Consider the following 19603-nt stretch of genomic DNA (forward strand, 5'->3'; position numbering starts at 1 on the left):
CATTTTGGGTCAGGTTCCAGCGAGGTTATCTTAGCTTCTTAACCCTTTACAGGTTGAAGGGTTTTGCCTCTGGCCAGGAAGGATTTTATAGCACTGTATACAGAAAGGTGGTTACCCTTCCCTTTATATTTATGACACCTCTGCACCCTTTTCAGCTAATTCAGAAAGCAGGAGTTAATGTAAAGTTCTTTAAGATGCATATCTGTAATTCATCAGTTCGAAAAAGTAATATAAGTTCTATGTGCAGTTGTGAATCATGATGCATTAATCGAGTCATTGGTTTTCAAACTCATTATCTGTGATCTCTTGAGCTTGGTGATATTGCTAACCAAACAGCCTCAACAAAACATCTGCTAAGGCCTTACAGTCATATGACTGTTAGTTCCGTATCACTTACAGCCACAGTTCCAACTACTAGAAGGCTCCCAATGCAGTGGAATCATACTTTTTATATGGAAATTACAACCCCAGCACTTATGGAGTTTTGGTGACATTCATAGGCCTCCATAGGATTTACTATACCATTAATCTATCCAATCCAGTATCCTGCTTCCAACTTTGTCCTTTGCCTGATTCTTCCAAGAGAGGCAAAAATACCCTCATCCCATAAGGCAGCTAACAAGTTATACAATACTGTACATGGGAGGGGAAGAAGAGGGGCATTTCAGCCTGATCTCTGTACTTTGAAGGCTCTTACTAGTCTCTCCCCATCTACATTAAGGAGCTCATTTTCTCCTACTCCTTTGCTCACTTCCTAAGATTCTCTCAAGCCTGCTCTTAGCTTTGTGCCTTCTATTACGTTGCTCCCTGTACTTGGAACAACCCCCCACTTCTTTTCCTCTAAGCCATCCCTTGTAAGAACCATCTTCTTGCATGAATATTTATATGTTCTTAGTCCTGGCAGTTGCAGTTTTAGACCTGAATATACTGTAGATGTTACGCACACAAGTGTGCAAAGAGACTCTCTCTCCAATTAAACTTTTCTGCTCAGGGTTCCCTCAGTGTAAAGTTGTTCCAAACTTGTCTAGCTATATTTAGTCCTGCCTCAGAGTTGAGAGTGGACTAGATGACCTCTCGAGGTCCCTTCCAGTCCTATATTTCTATGGTACCTTGGGGTGGAGAACACTAATATAACCTTTAAGGAGGCAAGAATTCACCCTGAACAGATATGTTCCAACATCTTCATCACAGAAACACATTATCATCACAAGGAACAGTTAATGAGAGTAAAATTAAATCAATCCAAGATACTTTAGATTAAATCTCAGGAAAAGCTTCCTAACTGTGAGAACAGTAGGACAATGGAACAGACCGCCGAGAGAGGTTGTGGAAGCTCCTTCGCTGGACGTTTTCAAAAAGAGGCTGGATAGTCACCTGTCTTTCCTGGATGGTTTAGACACAACAAATCCTGCATCTTGGCAGGGGGTTAGACTAGATGACCCTTGTGGTCCCTTCTAACCCTATGGTTCTGTGATTCTATCATTCTATGCTCAACAAAGGGGACTCTAATGCCTTTAGAAACCAAACAGTGCAAATGCCTGCCACAAACTCCTGCCCTTAATCCTAGACCAAGGAAAGTTCATCCCTTCAGGCTCTGCCTGCTTCTTTCATGCAGTGCAGTGCAAGTTTAACGCCAACAGTGACCTCTGGAGCTTAGTGCATGAGCCTCTATTGCATGAGCTAAAAGCCAACCGGCTCCTAGCTAAGGCTGTAGAGAAGACTCATTTAACACTCTCTAGGTGGTCTCGGTGCCACTAAATGGGCCAGAACACCACACCCAGGGGGTGTGTGGGTTACATAAACTCATAATGAATATGTGTGACCCAGGTCCTTTATGCTGCAGAATTTTATTTTTCTCAAAGAAAGGGAGAGAAGCATTGAGGAGCAGGAGTGGATTTTTGTTTACACACAGAGAGAGCACAGCAGGGCAACTCACTTAAAAGAGCCCAGAAACATCCTGAAGAAGGGCATGGTAGTTTCTAGACCTCCTCAGCAGGTTTTTCAGAAGCTATTGTTACCCCTCTGACCTGAGCAGTTAGCCAAAAGGTTGCAGGGTTGTTTCTGTTAGAATGAGAAATCAGTGATGTGAGTCAGGTATATTCTTGATATAATGTTTTTTATTTATAAAAAAAAATTTACACAAAGTGCAGTTTCCCTGGATACAGTAGAAACAAACACCTGCAGGCAGCTTCCTTGTTCAGAAATCACCACCTCTGCTATTCCAGGAAGCTGTCCCCAAGAAGCCCTGTTTCTCTGCTTCCTCTCAAGATCACCCCCACAAATCCTTTTTCAGGCTTCTGTCTCCAACGTACGCAGGCTGCAATTCATAGCCTACCCCCTGCCTTTGCAACCAGGGACACCTCGTCAATCCACACATGCAGGGCCATCCCTAGCCATTTTGGTGCCTTACGCAGCCTCCCTGCAGGGGGGCTGTGTGGGGCCCTGGCCCCAGGCCTCTGTGAGCAGGGGAAAGGAGCAGGCTTGGGGGTCAGGGGGGAACTGCCTGAGCATGAGCCAGCAGAGTGGAGCGGGTTGGGGCCACGTTGCTCCACTTTCTGCTGCCCGGTGAGTGCAGGGCAGGCCTGAGCCCGCATTCACGGGGCGCTGGGAAGTGGAGTGATCCGGCCCCAGCCTGCTCTGCTCCCCTGGCTCCCAGCCTTGGGGGACAGAGGGGAACCGCCCCTCAGCACTCACTGGAGATGCGGTTGGGAGCCTGCGGCGCGGAGGGGGCTGGGGCTGGGTCGCTCCTCCACTTACCGCCACCCAGTGAGTGCAGGGAGCCCAACCCCTGCTGCAGTCCTCAGGGGAAGGGCTGGAGTTGGGGGCGGGCAGGGGCAGAGCAGAGGCAGGAAGAGGCGGGTAGGGGGCTTTGGGGATGGGGTGAAGTGGGGGTGGGGCTGGGGCAGAACAGGGGTGGGGGCCATGGAGAAGAGGCGGAGCAGAGGCTGGAACATCACGCAGCTGCATAGGGCACCAGGAAATATGGTGCCCCAAACTTCCTGGTGCCCTACCCAGCTGCGTACTTTGCGTATGGGTAGGGACAGCCCTGCACACATGCCATGCGGCCTCGCCCTTTGGTAGTAGCCTCTATTCTTTGCAGCTGTTTTAACTACATAAAGGGGCTTGATTGCTCCTTCTGTTATTGAGTCTGAAGGAGGAGGATAATTGGCACATCCATTGGCTTTAATGAGGTGGGACTGTCTTTCCAGTCCAAGACTCTGCTGATGGCAACCATCAGCCTCTCTCAGCATGACACTCTGTAGAAAACCTGCAATACGGGCATAGGGTTAAGGTTAGGTCAGGGCTGCACCTTGTACAAAGTCATAGCCTGAGAGCTAGGCCACTCAAACCTCAGAGAGGGAGAAGTTATAAACATAGGAGTTAAATTTAGGCTATGCTACACTACCGCGGTAAGTCGACCTACACTATACAACTCCAGCTATGTGAATAACGTAGCTGGAGTCGACATACCTTAGTTCGAGCTACCGTGGGGTCTACACCACAGGGAGTCAATGGGAGAAAATGTTTCCCCTCATACATTCTTATAAAACGTGGCATAACTAACAAATTAGACAAGAAATTCATTTTGCAACTAGCTTAAAAAAAAGGAAAGACAAAAAGCTTTTAAAGTGATAATTGGAAAGAAAATATTACAATAGATTGGCCAACATGGGTTTCCTATCAGCTCTAAGACACTTGAAGGTGTATTTCTAGTAGAGAAAATGTTATCACCTTTTTCCAGTGGTGATGTGTTTTCTTTTATTATTAAGTTACTTAATAATTAGAAATAAAGTCTTAAACATTGTAATTAGGGCTGTCGATTAATTGCAGTTAACTCATGCGATTAACTCAAAAAAATAATCGTGATTAATCGCAGCTTTAATTGCACTGTTAAACAAGAGACTACCAATTGAAATTTATTACATATTTTGGATGTTTTTCTGAATTTTCATAAATATCTTGTATTCTGTGTTGTAATTGAAATCAAAGTATATATTTTGATTACAAATATTTGCACCGTAAAAACAATAAACAAAAGAAATAGTATTTTTAAATTCACTTCATACAAGTACCATAGTGCAATCTCTTTGTCCTGAAAGTGCAACTTACAAATGTAGAATTTTTTTTGTTACATAACTGCACTCAAAAACAAAACAATGTAAAACTTTAGAGGCTACAAGTCCACTCAGTCCTACTTCTTATTCAGCAAATTGCTAAGACAAACAAGTTTGTTTACATTTACGGGAGATAATGCTGCACTCTTCTTATTTACAATGTCACCAGAAAGTGAGAACAGGCATTTGCATGACACTTTTGTAGCCAGCATTGCAAGGTATTTATGTGCCAGATATGCTAAACATTCGTATGCCCCTTCATGCTTCAGCCACCATTCCAGAGGACACGCTTCCATGCCGATGACGCTTGTTAAAAAAATAATATGTTAATTAAATTTGTGACTGAACTCCTTGGGGAAGAATTGTATGTCCCCTGCTCTGTTTTACCCACTGTGACAGGTTAGATCACAGAAACCCCCTTGGGAGCTGTCACCCGATGTGCCAAGATTACTTCTGCCCCTGCTTTCTTGCCCAGTCAGTTTAGGATTTCAGTGCCCTGCCTGGTTTGAGCCAGACCCACTAGCCTGCTGGAAACCCAGACCCAGGTCTGAACCACGTCCCCTAACAGCTGTAGGCTTAACTGAAAGCAGCTTACAGAAGTGTGCCTGTCTTTAACACTCAGATGCCCAACTCCCAATAGGGTCCAAACCCCAAATAAATCCATTTTACCCTGTATAAAGCTTATACAGGGTAAACTCATAAATTGTTCACCCTCTATAACACTGATAGAGCAATATGCACAGCTGTTTGCTCCCCACCCCACCAGTACTAATACATACTCTGGGTTAATTAATAAGTAAAAAGTGATTTTATTAAATACAGAAAGTAGGATTTAAGTGGTTCCAAGTAGTAACAGACAGAACAAAGTGAATTACCAAGCAAAATAAAATAAAACACGCAAGTCTATGTCTAATTAAACTGAATACAGATAAAAACCTCACCAGTTCCAGTAAGCTCTCTTTTACAGACTAGCCTCCTTCTAGTCTGGGTCCAGCAAGCACTCACACCCCCTGTAGTTACTGTCCTTTGTTCCAGTTTCTTTCAGGTATCCTTGGGGGTGGAGAGGCTATCTCCTCAGCCAGCTGAAGACAAAATGGAGGGGTCTCTAATGGGCTTAAATAGACTTTCTCCTGTGGGTGGAGACCCGCTCCTCTCTCCTATGCAAAGTCCAGCTCCAAGATGGAGTTCTGGAGTCACCTGGGCAAGTCACATGCCCATGCATGACTCACAGTTTTTACAGGCAGAACCCATTGCCCACGTGGTATACGAATGTCTCCAGGAAGACTTCTTATGTGGATTGGAGCCTTCCAAGATGCATTGTTCCTTAAGTGCTTCTTGATTGGGCACTTAACTTTGCGAATTCCTTTCTCCAGGAACTGACCAAATGCTCTACTAAGGTAATTTAGAAATCAAGCCAGTACACGGCCCATATTCATAACTTCAAATACAAAAATGATACATGCATACAAATAGGATTAATAGATTCAGTAGATCATAACCTTTACATAGATATGTTACATGGCATATGTAGCATAGAACATATTCCAGTTATGTCGTATATATTCATAAGCATATTTCCATAAAGCCGTATGAGGGGCACCGTCACACCCACATTCTGACATATATTTCATGTTATAGCAGTCTCGGATGATGACCCAGCACATGTTGTTCATTTTAAGAACACTTTCACTGCAGATCTCACAAAACGCGAAGAAGGTACCAATGTGAGATTTCTAAAGCTAGATACAGCACTTGACCCAAGATTTAAGAACCTGAAGTGCCTTCCAAAATCTGAGAGGGATGAGGGATGAGCAGATTAAAGACCATGCTTTCAGAAGTCTTAAAAGAGCAACACTCTGATGCGGAAACAACAGAAACCAAACCACAAAAAAAGAAAATCAACCTTCTACTCATGGTATCTGATGCAGATAATGAAAATGAACATGCATCGGTCCACGCTGCTTTGGATGGTTTTCGAGCAGAACCCGTCATCAGCATGGCCGCATGTCTCCTGGAATGGTGGTTGAAGCATGCACATCTGGCACGGGTGTGGGGCTAGGAGCGGGGACCCCATGTGCGGGGCCAAGAGCAGAGCCCTGGCTGTGGGGCCGAGTGCGGGGCCCTGGGCACAGGACCAATGGCCAGGGATCAGGGCCGGCAGCCAGGGCCCCAGGAGCAGAGCCCCAAGTGCAGGACCAGGAGAGGGGCAGGCCCCAGAAGCGGAGGTCTGGGAGCAGGGTGGGGCCAGCGGCCAGGACCCAAGCCCCAGGTGAGATGAGGGGTTGGGAAGCAGAGTGCGGGAGGAGGGCCAGGAGCAGGGCATAGGCATGGGAAACACCCACAGGTTTTATGCATGGAACCAGTTGCTAGGGAGTGGGGCCCAGGGCTAGCAGCCCTGCATAAAACTTCGGGGTGCTGAAGCACCCCCCACGCCCGTACTGCCTGCACCTCTGCTGGCTGGGGTGATTTAGCATCCTGATTTAGCAACCTGATTTAGCAGGGCTGGGTCCTGCTTTGAGCAGGGAGTTGGACTAGATGACCTCCTGAGGTCCCTTCCAACCCGGATATTCTATGATTCTTCTATGATTCAATGAACTGGATGATTCTTAACCATGTCTTAATGAAAATATAATATGACACTATATGTCTTAAATGTTATTAAGAAAATTTGCCCTGTAAACAATGTAATTTTCAAAGGCATATGTAACCCATGTGTCTAATAGGGAAATAGCTCTTTAAGAGACCCATTGCAGGGAGGTAGGAGGAGGGTTGTCCCTATGGGGATGCGGGGCCAGGACAACCCCCACCCCTCCAGTCCAGGCACTGCCCCCACTCCACCCCTTCCCCCAAATCCCCTCCCTGCCTCTTCCCGCCCCCTTCCCCCAAGCTCTGCCCCCGCTTCACCTCTTCCCGGCTTCCGCTCCATCCCTCAAGCGACACTGGAAGCACCAGGCCCCCTGCTAATCCCCCAGGCCGCCCTGGACCCTGCATCCCGAAAGCGCGGGGCCCCCCAAAGTGCAGGGCCCAGGGCAGTTGCCCCGGTCTGTCCTATGGACAGGACGGCTCTGGGTAGAAGTAAGTTGTGTCTCGGTCATTGTTGCTAGGCAGATTAAGCACACCACATCCAGAAGCTTCTGGATTTTGCGTGTGGTAATTTTGGGGATGCTCCAGTAAGTTCCCTGTTGCTGGGGGTCAGACTCCATGAGGGCAAGCAGTCAGGGCAGCTGCTTTGCAGGGGGCCATGTGCCCTGGGTGAGTTGGGAGAAGCTGGGCCCAGGAGCAGAAAGGAGTACTTGTGGCACCTTAGAGACTAACAAATTTATCTGAGCATAAGCTTTCGTGAGCTACAGCTCACTTCATTGCATGCATTCCTGTGAATTGATGAATTCCCGTGAATTGATGAATTCCCGATGAAGCGAGCTGTAGCTCACGAAAGCTTATGCTCAAATAAATTTGTTAGTCCCTAAGGTGCCACAAGTACTCCTGTTCTTTTTGCGAATACAGACTAACACAGCTGCTACTCTGAAACATTTCTATTTTGCTATTCTCAGTTTTGCATTTTCTTGTAACAGGGTTTTCTTTAAATCTATACACTTGTGACTTAATTGAGTGATTTCAGCAGAGGAAGAGTCTGCATGGATTCCAACTGAAGATTCCTACGAACAAGTAGGGGGAAGATGTTGTTTTAGACTCAGCAAACTGTATAGATTTGGTGATCAAAGACTCTGAGACTTAGGTGAGCTCATCCTAAGCTTTTGGGAACTCTCAGTTTCTTCTCACTGTGTTTCCGTGAACTGTTCAGATTTTTAATTTGTTTTCTTTATTTATGTTTATGTATAACTGTGAAGATAATGTTTGTGGATTATAAAATAGCCATGTTATGCTGTAAAAAATTTAGATTTTATAAAGTTATTTAATTAAATTCATTTCTTTAGTTCCTTTTGGGACTTGAATGTGGGGAGGCTGACCCTGGGCAATCCTTGCTGAAAATCCTTAGAGACTGAATGCTGGTTCTCCAGCTACTTTTCTATGGGAGTTGGGTTTTTTTTAGGCACTGGAGAAGCGCAATACAGTGAACGCTAGCCCACCCACAGGTTACACATACTCAGATATTAAGGAAGTTAGTAAAGAGACCTGGCTGTAACAACCTAGTAGGATTAAGAGCACTCCAGGAATTGTTTAAAAAAAAAAGAGAGAGAAAAAGTCCCAGGGGTCCATAGACTAATTCAAGAAAGAAAACATGTTTTATTTTCTGACTGAGAAGAAGAGGTATGTGTAATAACTTCCTCTGATTTCCATCAGGAGCAACTGAAATGTATAAGGGAGGCACTGACTGTTACACTGAAAATAAAACTGATCAGCTTTGTGGCAGAGACTTGAGGAGATCAGCACTCACCAGGTCTCTTCTCTCCACCAAGGCTAGCCAGAAACCGCTCTCTCCTGGCTCTCGTCCTATCAGCTGGGTGACAAGGAGCTATTTACCCGTATGAAGTGCTTTGAGTGCCCCTCTGGTGCTGGGGCTGCTGGCGCTGCTGCTACCTATGGGGCTGGCAGGGAGGTTTCTAATGGGCACACAGGTTGGCTCTCAGCGGCCCAGCCGGAGGCAGCGTTTGGGAACCTCATTAGACTCGCTCTGCAAAGTGTAGCCCAGTGGGCCAGCTTACCTGTATTATATTCATTGCTTTGTTATTCTGCTTTGTTATATTTAGTAGTAATGCAAGAAACCTACAGGCTTTTATCCTGTAAGATTTGGCTTTGGTAGATAGTGTGAGGCTTGAGGCCTATTACCTTTGGCATAGATAAACTTAAGTAACTCATAAGTTATAGGGAACTAAAAATAGCATGCAAGAGGGGGAATTTTGTCCAAAATACTGACATCAGCCACCCACAGAACGTAGCTGACACCAGCATCCGGAAGGTTCCGGACAGAACATCCGACCACAAAGGTGCCATGACAGCAGAGTAACATGTATGCTAATAGAGTAACATCATACATATACTAACCTATAAAAAACAAGCACCTTAAGGAAAGAAAATACAAATGAAAACCTCTATTAAATATGCATTAAACATGGCAGCGTCAGCGTAACTTACTATAAAAGTAACATCCCAGGGGCAGCAAAAGGGCTGAAAAAATGTAAACCTTGGGAGGGGCCAAAATAATGGCCACCGAGAAAAAAAAAAAACGATAACGGTAATAAAAATAATGGTCATGTATGTAAAATAATGGTTAAGTAGGTTAAAAAAAACAAGCGTGTAAGTATAAACGTCCAAATGTACTTTCTGTGTTATCTCTATCTGCCTTGTGAAGTTAAAGTGTGTGTATAACTTTGCTAAATTATTAATAAATTATATATTTGTAAATAGATATAAAAAGTTCCTAGGGTGTAAGTGTTGCACCTGTGCACATCAGGGTTCCCAAACTATATCATAATTTTACAATAATCTTAGCAGGCCTAATCTTGAAACAAAAACCTGTTAATCCTCAAGTTACAATTATATATACCCAACTTTGGGTCAGGCTACAAAACGGGGGGCGGACAGAGCAGCAGAGCAGCCCACACAGCCCGAGAATTTACATTTCCCACAGCCCAGAGCCAAGGGGGGTGGAAATAGCTGATGATCCAGCTCCTCGGGGACAGCCCTGTCAGCCAACAGTAACTTTTTACTCAGATCACACCTAAGGGCTTCGGGTTCCTCGGGTGAGAGTTTCCTGTTTGCGCTCTGCTGTGGTACGAAACTTGGGGAGAGGGCAGGAGCCCCCCAGATATCCCTAACTGGCACTCCTTATGAATAATAATAATAATTAATAAGAGGAGGGGTGGGGCAGAGACACTAAGAAAACAGTCCCTTATTTTTGAAATACAGTGTTGGCAATCCTAAGAGGCCCTTAGCTCTGAGCCACCGCGGGGAGCTGCAGGCTCAGAGCTGGGGAGCAGATGCCTGCTGTGCCACAAGGAACACCAGAGACGAATGTGTTGAGCAGCTGGGGAGAGCAAGGGGGGGACCCTGAGCAGCGAGGGCCCAGTGCGGGGAGATGGAATCAGATAAGACGTCTGCCAAGCCAGACTTGGTGGTGGGGACATGACCCCAATGGGGTGGAGGGTGGGGGCAACTCTGGGAAGAAAGGCTCTGCACCTAGAGGGCATGTGGCCACTGACCCCTGGTGTCACTGCAGAACAGCCAGGGCCTGAGAAGGAGGCCTGGGATGTGTGAGGAACAGACTGAACTTTCCTTACGTCCTAGAGACAGCTGTGTGTGGTTTCCCCGTGCCCAGGGAGCGGGGTTCCTTGTTTCCTTTAATCTTTCCCATTTTTTTCCTTATAGTTGTTGTTTAATAAGTTGAATTTGGTTTGAACTTAAAGTAATGATCAGTGGGTCAGGGAAGTGTCCTGCGCAGAGAGAGTACTCCAGAGTGGGGACATCCTAACTCCCGTTCTAAATGACCATGGCAAGACTGGGGGTTAAGACTCCCAGGAATCCTGGGCCCAGCCTTACAAGGACTCTGGTGTAAGGCACAGTAAAAGGGGAGTCCTCAAGGTCAGGCAGGCCTCTGGGTAAAGGGAGTTGGAGCAAGGACTCAGATCCTTTCACTAGCAATTCCATGGGGTATTCCATGCATAAGCCAGGAAAGTTCTCATAGCGGGACCATCCCGCTGCTTACATACAGTAGCTGGGGGAGGGAAGAAAACCATTTCTGTATTTTGAGTTGGGATACTTCACTTTTGTGGGCTCCTGATATGTTGTTCTTGTTGTGTTTTCTTGGGGTATTGTAATAAATATCTTGGTTTTAAAAAAAAATCTCCCAAATCTTGGCTAGCCAGTACATTGGTGGCTTAGTCCCCCGCTGAGAATAGACAATAAGCTAGATCTAGGTTAGGTTTTTCTCCCCTGCTTCATGGCTCTGTTTATTGTCTTCACAAACAAGAAGGAAAAGTGTGCAAAAAGTAACACAAGCAACAGTCTGGGTAGGGGATCAGGATGCAATCCTCTGGTCTCTGCTAGCTACCAGGTAGGGCCCGCTCTGACTGCACAAGGAGGCTCCACAGGGGCAGAGTTGGCTGCTCCCTGTTCCCCCCACCCCTGCAGGCTATTAAAGGGGCAGATTGCCTTGTTACAGAGCCTTTATCTCATCATTTCTTTGGTGGCCAGGGACATCCAGACACCTGTTTTGCAGTGCCACAATCTCCCTCAGTCTCAACATTTATCCAAACCCTTTACCTAATGCCCTTTGTAAGCAGCAAAAAGGCTTTATTGCAAGGGTGGTACCTTCCTCACTGATCATTGTAACAGCCAGCTAAGAGTTACAAGGCTAACTCACACAAACTGCACTTCAAATTTTCAGCCACCTAAGGTCTCTGTTACTTCCAATATCAGGGTTAGTGAGGTAGGGTTGTACATTTTCATATAGATGTAAAATCCCAGGGAGAACTGGAAGTTCTGGCACAGTCAAGGAATTATGATGTGACTGGAATAACAGAGACTTGGTGGGATAACTCACATGACTGGAGTACTGAATGAGGGAGGCAACCTAGTGACAGAGGATGTGGAAAAAGCTAATGTACTCAATGCTTTTTTTGCCTCTGTTTTCACTAACAAGGTCAGCTCCCAGACTGCTGCGCTGGGCATCACAGCATGAGGAGTAGATGGCCAGCCCTCTGTGGAGAAAGAGGTGGTTAGGGACTATTTAAAAAAGCTGGACGTGCACAAGTCCATGCGGCTGGATGCACTGCATCTGAGGATGCTAAAGGAGTTGGCAGATGTGACTGCAGAGCCATTAGCCATTATCTTTGAAAACTCATGGCAATCGGGCGAGGTCCCGGATGACTGGAAAAAGGCTAATGTAGTGCCCATCTTTTAAAAAAGGGAAGAAGGAGGATCCGGGGAACTACAGGCCAGGCAGCCTCACCTCAGTCCCTGGAAAAATCATGGAGCAGGTCCTCAAGGAATCAATTTTGAAGCACTTAAAGGAGAGGAAAGTGATCAGGAACAGCCAGCATGGATTCACCAAGAGCAAGTCCTGACTAACCTAATTGCCTTCTATGATGAGATGACTGTCTCTGTGGATGAGGGGAAAGCAGTGGACTTGTTATTCCTTGACTTTAGCAAAGCTTTTGCCACAGTCTCCCACAGTATTCTTGCCAGCAAGTTAAAGAAGTATGTGCTGGATCAATGGACCATAAGGTGGATAGAAAGCTGGCTAGATCGTCAGGCTCAACAGGTAGAGATCAATGGCTCCATGTCTAGTTGGCAGCCGGTATTAAGCGGACTGCCCCAAGGGTCAGTCCTGGGGCTGGTTTTGTTCAATATCTTCATTAATGATCTGGAGGATGGCGTGGATTGCACCCCCAGCAAGTTTGCAAATGACACTAAACTGGGAGAAGTGGTAGATACGCTGGAGGGCACGGATAGGATACAGAGGGGCCTAGACAAATTAGAGGATTGGGTCAAAAGATATCTGATGAGGTTCAACAAGGACAAGTGCAGAGTCCTGCACTTAGGAAGGAAGAATCCCATGCACTGCTACAGATTAGGAACCGAGTGGGCAGCAATTCTGCAGAAAAGGACCTGGGGATTACAGTGGACGAGAAGCTGGATATGAGTCAACAGTGTGCCCTTGTTGCCAAGAAGGCCAATGGCATTTTGGGATGTATAAGTAGGGGCATAGTGAGCAGATCGAGGGACGTGATCGTTCCCCTCTATTCGACACTGGTGAGGCCTCATCTGGAGTACTGTGTCCAGTTTTTGGCCCCACACTACAAGAAGGATGTGGAAAAATTGGAAAACATCCAGCGGAGGGCAACAAAAATGATTGGGGAAGGAGCACATGACTTATGAGGAGAGGCTGAGGGTACTGGGATTATTTAGTCTGCAGAAGAGAAGAATAAGGGGGGATTTGATAGCTGCTTTCAACTACCTGAAAGGGGGTTTCAAAGAGGATGGCTCTAGACTGTTCTCAATGGTACCAGATGATAGAACAAGGAGTAATGGTCTCAAGTTGCAGTGGGGGAAGTTTAGGTTGGATATTAGGAAAAACTTTGTCACTAGGAGGGTGGTGAAGCACTGGAATGGGTTACCTAGGGAGGTGGTGGAATTTTTTTCCTTAGAGGTTTTTAAGGTCAGGCTTGACAAAGCCCTGGATGGGATGATTTAGTTGGGGATTAGGTCCTGCTTTGAGCAGGGGGTTGGACTAGATGACCTCCTGAGGTCCCTTCCAACCCTGATATTCTATGATTCTATGATCCTCACACTTGTATAATGTGGGGACTCTCATGAGCCTGCACTGAGGGCTCCTGGAAGAGTTTAAAAGCAGATGGCTGCCTGAAAGGGTGAGCTCCCTACCCACCTGCCAGCATCCACCTCCATCCATGTTTAGCGGTAAAGAGAGATTTTCAAAAATAATGGGAAAGCTGCACGAGGGGCTGTCCCTTTTGACAGGGCCGGATAAGTAAAGAATTTGTACAAAATAAAAAAAGAAATACAGCTAAAATCAGAAAAAAAAAGATGGCCCCTGACCAGAGCTTCCTGAGAGAGCTGATGGTAAAGAAAAGAATCTCCAGTGCTGCTATTAACCAGGAAATGCAGAATGAACTGAAGGACTTCAGAAAAGACTCATCTCCCTCCTTGGAGAGGTAAATGACTTAGTTACTGTAACCTAAGAGTTTGGTCAGAAAAGAAATGCGAGTAAAAGTTTTGGAGTTCAAAACTACTTATTTAATTGAGGAAACAATCTCTGTGAGAGGCAAAGCTATGATTTTCCTCTGTACAACGAAGTAAAATAAATCTGTCCACTAACACCAAACACGAGTGCCTTGGCTCAGATTACACACACTTCGGCACTGGGGTAAACTTTCAAACTCACAGAAAATATTTTCATAGGAAGACATATGTTCGTATTGTGTGATCACCTTCCAGTAGTGTGAACAACATCTGTCACATGGTGATTGTTCTCTGATCCTCTCTTGCAGAGTGTATGTGTATGTACAGTGATGTATCTTGTTTTGGTAGGATTTTAGGGTTTGTTTTGTTGTGGTTTTTTAAGCAAAAAAATCCCCCCACCCCTTCTCGCTCTCTCTCAGTGTTGAAGAGAGACCCACACAGACTTCATCTGGAAAAAGGGGCCCTGAAGGAAGATTTAAAGCAAGCACAAAATGAGGGATTCTTATGGCTCCACAAGCAGCACATGGGGTCAGCTCTGAGGATAAAAAAGTATATCTAGGAAAGTTATAAAGTGCATGAAATCACAGAAGCATAGTCCCCTGGTAATTGTGCAAGGAGCTGGAACTATTATTCCATGATCCTGGCAAAAAGAAGCATGCGTAGCACCACTAACTAGGGAATTTCCAAAGTGCTCTGGCTTGCACTTATTCATCAAGGATTGCATCAATGGTAGATGGTTGGTGGAAGTCCCCACAGTGCTAGTTCAGTGTCAAGATGAATATGGAGCATGATGCGGTCCCTGAATAGTCCCTTTCTACCAGCAGCACTTTAAAGATGCTAATTGTTCTCTTTGTCACGTCATTAACAGTTTTATCTATGACAGGCATTTGACCTTGGACTGTAACTTCCTGGCCAAGTGTAGGCACATTCCCATGCTCCATTAAAGTAAGACACCCCATGAGGCTTTGCACTGTGCATTAGAGAAGGAGCTGGCGTGAAAAGGGGCATCACCTACCACATGAGGGAGCTCTGAGGAAGCTCAGCTGCAGTTCACCAGAAGCAGCAGTCACTGCAAAAGCACTATACTTTGGAATGGATATGGGAGGTCTCTGGCAATTAGGTTTCATAGCAGAAGATATTAATGTGGAATTTTTTGTTTCAATAGCCACCACAGCTGACTACTAAAATAAAATTTTTAAAAAAATCACAGACATTTCTTGGTCATCCTTTAGAGTAAGATTCCATTTGTAAACGGCTTATAAAGGGTTAATGATTAATAGCTGTTACAGACATGAGTAATATTTGGTTATAAGCATATCAGTAGAAGGTGTTATAGATGTTTCTAAGCAATCTAGAGACCTGTTGGACTCTATAACAATCAATTAATTAGTTATTAAAAGATACATTAATCCTTTAGATCCTTTAGATCCAATCCATATAGAAGTGGAACTTTAATATAAAGTGTGTCCTATTTATTAACTCCAACTTCTCTCAAGAGAGTATGTTAGAGAATGTCTCCCACATGGCACCTTGATTTGGAAGGAGTTATATTCTATCTATGGTTTACCATGAAAACAGAAGGCATTCTAAGAATGGGAACAAGATATCTTCCTTCCCAACCTGCCAGCCCTATCAACAGATGTTAATTCAAATGGACCCTCCAGTACTTTAGAAGTTCACCCATCACATGTTGAAATAACATTAAAAAAGAGCCATAAAAATTGGCACTGCAGTTTTCCAAGTGTTCTTCTTGCTAGCAGAAAAACACCACTGCAAAGCCAACCTGTCATGTCCTGCGGGTGCTTTTCCTCCTTATAATTGTAACTGACAGTGTGAATTCAGTTATCACACACCAGAAAACCAGGTACCATCCAGTTCCTGTCCTAGTGAACAGAGTTTCCTTTTCCTCTCCGTAGTTAAATCCAAAGTTAGTTAGGGTGACCAGATGTCCTGATTTTATAGGGACAGTCCCGATTTTGGGGTCTTTTTCTGATATAGGTTCCTATTACCCCCTACCCCATCCCAATTTTTCACATTTGCTGTCTGGTCACCCTAAAAGGGACATCATTTTTCCATTTAGGGGGTAAGTGTCCAAACCTGGCAGCTAAAGCTTTTCCCCACCCTTTCTGACCGACAATTGAAATGAAGCTGAGGGTGCAAATAAGAGCCACCTACCTATCAACCACTTCCTACACACCACAGCTAAACTATATCACACATCATCAGTTTCATTCTCTCGCACAGATCTAGACAGCAAAAGGATGATATGCTGACCAGAGAGAAATGTCCTAGCTGTGCCCTCAAAATGGCTATCCCTTTCTCTGTCATAGTGCAATCGACAGATCATTGATTCACCGAGTGAAAGCTCCTTAACCTTTGACAATCCTCCTCCTCGTTGTGTCGAAAATACGTGAGCAGGTTACATGGAGCTCATTTTTCTTTTGTTGTGGGCCATGCTCAGATCCGGAGAGGCAACTGGACATGGAAATGGTAAGAGATCACTGCTGCTTTCTGGAAAGTAAAACCAGGTTTACTATTGCTTGGTTGCTCTGGCATAGGTTATTGACACGCTGACTGCTTTAAGGTAAGGCAAGAGGTTAGTAGATTAAAGGAGCTTAGTATTCTAAGGAAGCAAGAGAAATGTGCCCACAAACCATCAACTGGAGACAATCCAGAGTGGGAACATTCATGTTTTGTCTGAGTAACATATGACTCTTCTAACCCATCACTGGAACAGTGGGCAGATCAAAGGAATCCTAAGCACTCTTCTAGCGCAAATAGCTCTTTGAATTTTTTTTTTCCATTTTGCATGAAACTTTAGGAAATATAAAAATAGAAATTGAAATGTCAATAGCCTCCTCAGATAACTTGCAAGTGACTTTGGTGTACTTGCCAGTAGCAGATACATAATCAAGGTTTGCTACAGATGTGATTAATACCAATTATGCTTTTTCACCCCTTTAATAAATGCTTCCTATTCATTCTAGAAGAAATTAGATTAACCATTCACCTCACACTACAGGTTTATATTAGTATTACCTGTTGGGGTATTCATGTACACTAAGAAATTATGTAATACGTAAGTAATTGGTGCCAGTGTTTGAGTCTGAATTAGTATGTTTGAATGCAAAGATGTCTATAAAGTCAGTACCTGTGATATTTCTATTCTAAACATCTCAAGGATTTCCAGCTTCAGAGGTAAGAGATGGGTAAGAAATTCAGAAAGAAATTCTTTCATGGAAACTCAGACGAACTGAAGATTGTATTGCTAATTGCTCATTTCCAGCACTGGATACTGAAATTGTACCAGAAAAGCAATTGTAATTTTGAGAGGAGATTGTATTGTATATAACGGAACAACTTGAACTGGCTGTTGCCCCAGTCTACTCATAAACAAAATGTTAATCTCCAGGCAATTTTATCTTCAGAGAATAATGCATTGAAACATCTGCATCTTTTTATTAAATGGAGACATTTTAATGGCCAAATGAAATGCCAACTTCCCTTACATGATTTTAAATGATGCATGTGACAGTCTCACTGTGAAATGTTCAGCAGGAGATACGTAAATGGAATCAGTTCTGGGATGAGTCAAGTCCTGTGTATCATGTTCTTTGTATTACTGTGCCTTGGGAGAGTACCCACTGGGAGAGTACAGTCTGAGATCTGAATTTATCAGACGCCTTTCTTAGAATCACGGAAAAACTGAGGGGTGTGTAACACTTGCATTTCATACTGAAGTCTGCAATTGAATTCTGTGACGAATTTATAAATATAGAAAATTAACTTAAGATATTTCCATATAGTTATCTCTCCTGCATTACACCCCCTCTTCCCTTCGCTTCCTGTACTTACTTTGAATGCCTGTCCCGATACTTTCATAATTTTTAACTTCATTTTGTTATTCTCTTGAAAATAATGCCCTTTGAAACTGAAACGTAACTCTAGCTTTTGACACGGTCTCCCAGAGTATTCTTGTCAGCAATTTCAAGAAGTATGGGCTGGATGAATGCACTATAAGGTGGATAGAAAGTTGGCTAGATTGTCGGGCTCAACGGGTAGTGATCAATGGCTCCATGTCTAGTTGGCAGCCGGTGTCAAGTGGAGTGCCCCAGGGGTCGGTCCTGGGGCCGGTTTTGTTCAATATCTTCATAAATGATCTGGAGGATGGTGTGGATTGCACTCTCAGCAAATTTGCGAATGATACTAAACTAGGAGGAGTGGTAGATACGCTGGAGGGCAGGGATAGGATACAGAAGGACCTAGACAAATTGGAGGATTGGGCCAAAAGAAATCTGATGAGGTTCAATAAGGATAAGTGCAGGGTCCTGCACTTAGGACGGAAGAACCCAATGCACCGCTACAGACTAGGGACCGAATGGCTAGGCAGCAGTTCTGCGGAAAAGGACGTAGGGGTGACAGTGGACGAGAAGCTGGATATGAGTCAGCAGTGTGCCCTTTTGCCAAGGAGGCCAATGGCATTTTGGGATGTATAAGTAGGGGCATAGCTAGCAGATCGAGGGACGTGATCGTCCCCCTCTATTCGACATTGGTGAGGCCTCATCTGGAGTACTGTGTCCAGTTATGGGCCCCACACTACAAGAAGGATGTGGATAAATTGGAGAGAGTCCCGCGAAGGGCAACAAAAATGATTAGGGGTGTGGAACACATGACTTATGAGGAGAGGCTGAGGGAACTGGGATTGTTTAGTCTACAGAAGAGAAGAATGAGGGGGGATTTGATAGCTGCTTTCAACTACTTGAGAGGTGGTTCCAGAGAGGATGGTTCTAGACTATTCTCAGTGGTAGAAGAGGACAGGACAAGGAGTATTGGTCTCAAGTTGCAGTGGGGGAGGTTTAGATTGGATATTAGGAAAAACTTTTTCACTGGGAGGGTGGTGAAACACTGGAATGCATTACCTTAGCTCTGAGCCACCGCGGGGAGCTGCAGGCTCAGAGCTGGGGAGCAGATGCCTGCTGTGCCACAAGGAACACCAGAGACGAATGTGTTGAGCAGCTGGGGAGAGCAAGGGGGGGACCCTGAGCAGCGAGGGCCCAGTGCGGGGAGATGGCATCAGAGAAGAGGTCTGGCAGGCCAGATTTGGTGGTGGGGACATGACCCCAATGGGGTGGAGGGTGGGGGCGACTCTGGGAAGAAAGGCTCTGCACCTAGAGGGTATGTGGCCACTGACCCCTGTGTCACTGCAGAACAGCCAGGGCCTGAGAAGGAGGCCTGGGATGTGTGAGGAACAGACTGAACTTTCCTTACGTCCTAGAGACAGCTGTGTGTGGTTTCCCCATGCCCACGGGGCGGGGTTCCTTGTTTCCTTTAATCTTTCCCATTTTTTTCCTTATAGTTGTTGTTTAATAAATTGTATTTGGTTTGAACTTAAAGTAATGATCAGTGGGTCAGGGAAGTGTCCTGCGCAGAGAGAGTACTCCAGAGTGGGGACATCCTAACTCCCGTTCTAAATGACCATGGCAAGACTGGGGGTTAAGACTCCCAGGAATCCTGGGCCCAGCCTTACAAGGACTCTGGTGTAAGGCACAGTAAAAGGGGAGTCCTCAAGGTCAGGCAGGCCTCTGGGTAAAGGGAGTTGGAGCAGGGACTCAGATCCTTTCACTAGCAATTCCATGGGGTATTCCATGCATAAGCCAGGAAAGTTCTCATAGCGGGACCATCCCGCTGCTTACATACAGTAGCTGGGGGAGGGAAGAAAACCATTTCTGTATTTTGAGTTGGGATACTTCACTTTTGTGGGCTCCTAATACGTTGTTCTTGTTGTGTTTTCTTGGGGTATTGTAATAAATATCTTGGTTTTAAAAAAA

General features: G+C 45.1%; 1 protein-coding gene across 2 annotated transcripts in view; it reads left to right on the forward strand.

Moving 5' to 3' along the window:
• The first annotated feature begins 16028 nt into the window (after window positions 1–16028).
• The window catches only part of IL2RA (interleukin 2 receptor subunit alpha), a 34268-nt gene continuing 30693 nt past the window's right edge, over window positions 16029–19603 (forward strand). For both annotated transcript variants that reach the window (XM_075124956.1, XM_075124959.1), the window contains exon 1: window positions 16029–16265. In XM_075124956.1, coding sequence (XP_074981057.1) covers window positions 16199–16265 — 67 coding nt within the window. In that variant the 5' untranslated portion in view covers window positions 16029–16198. The remainder of the gene's footprint in view (window positions 16266–19603) is intronic.

This window comes from Caretta caretta, chromosome 1, assembly GCF_965140235.1.
Source record: "Caretta caretta isolate rCarCar2 chromosome 1, rCarCar1.hap1, whole genome shotgun sequence".
NCBI lineage: Eukaryota > Metazoa > Chordata > Testudines > Cheloniidae > Caretta > Caretta caretta.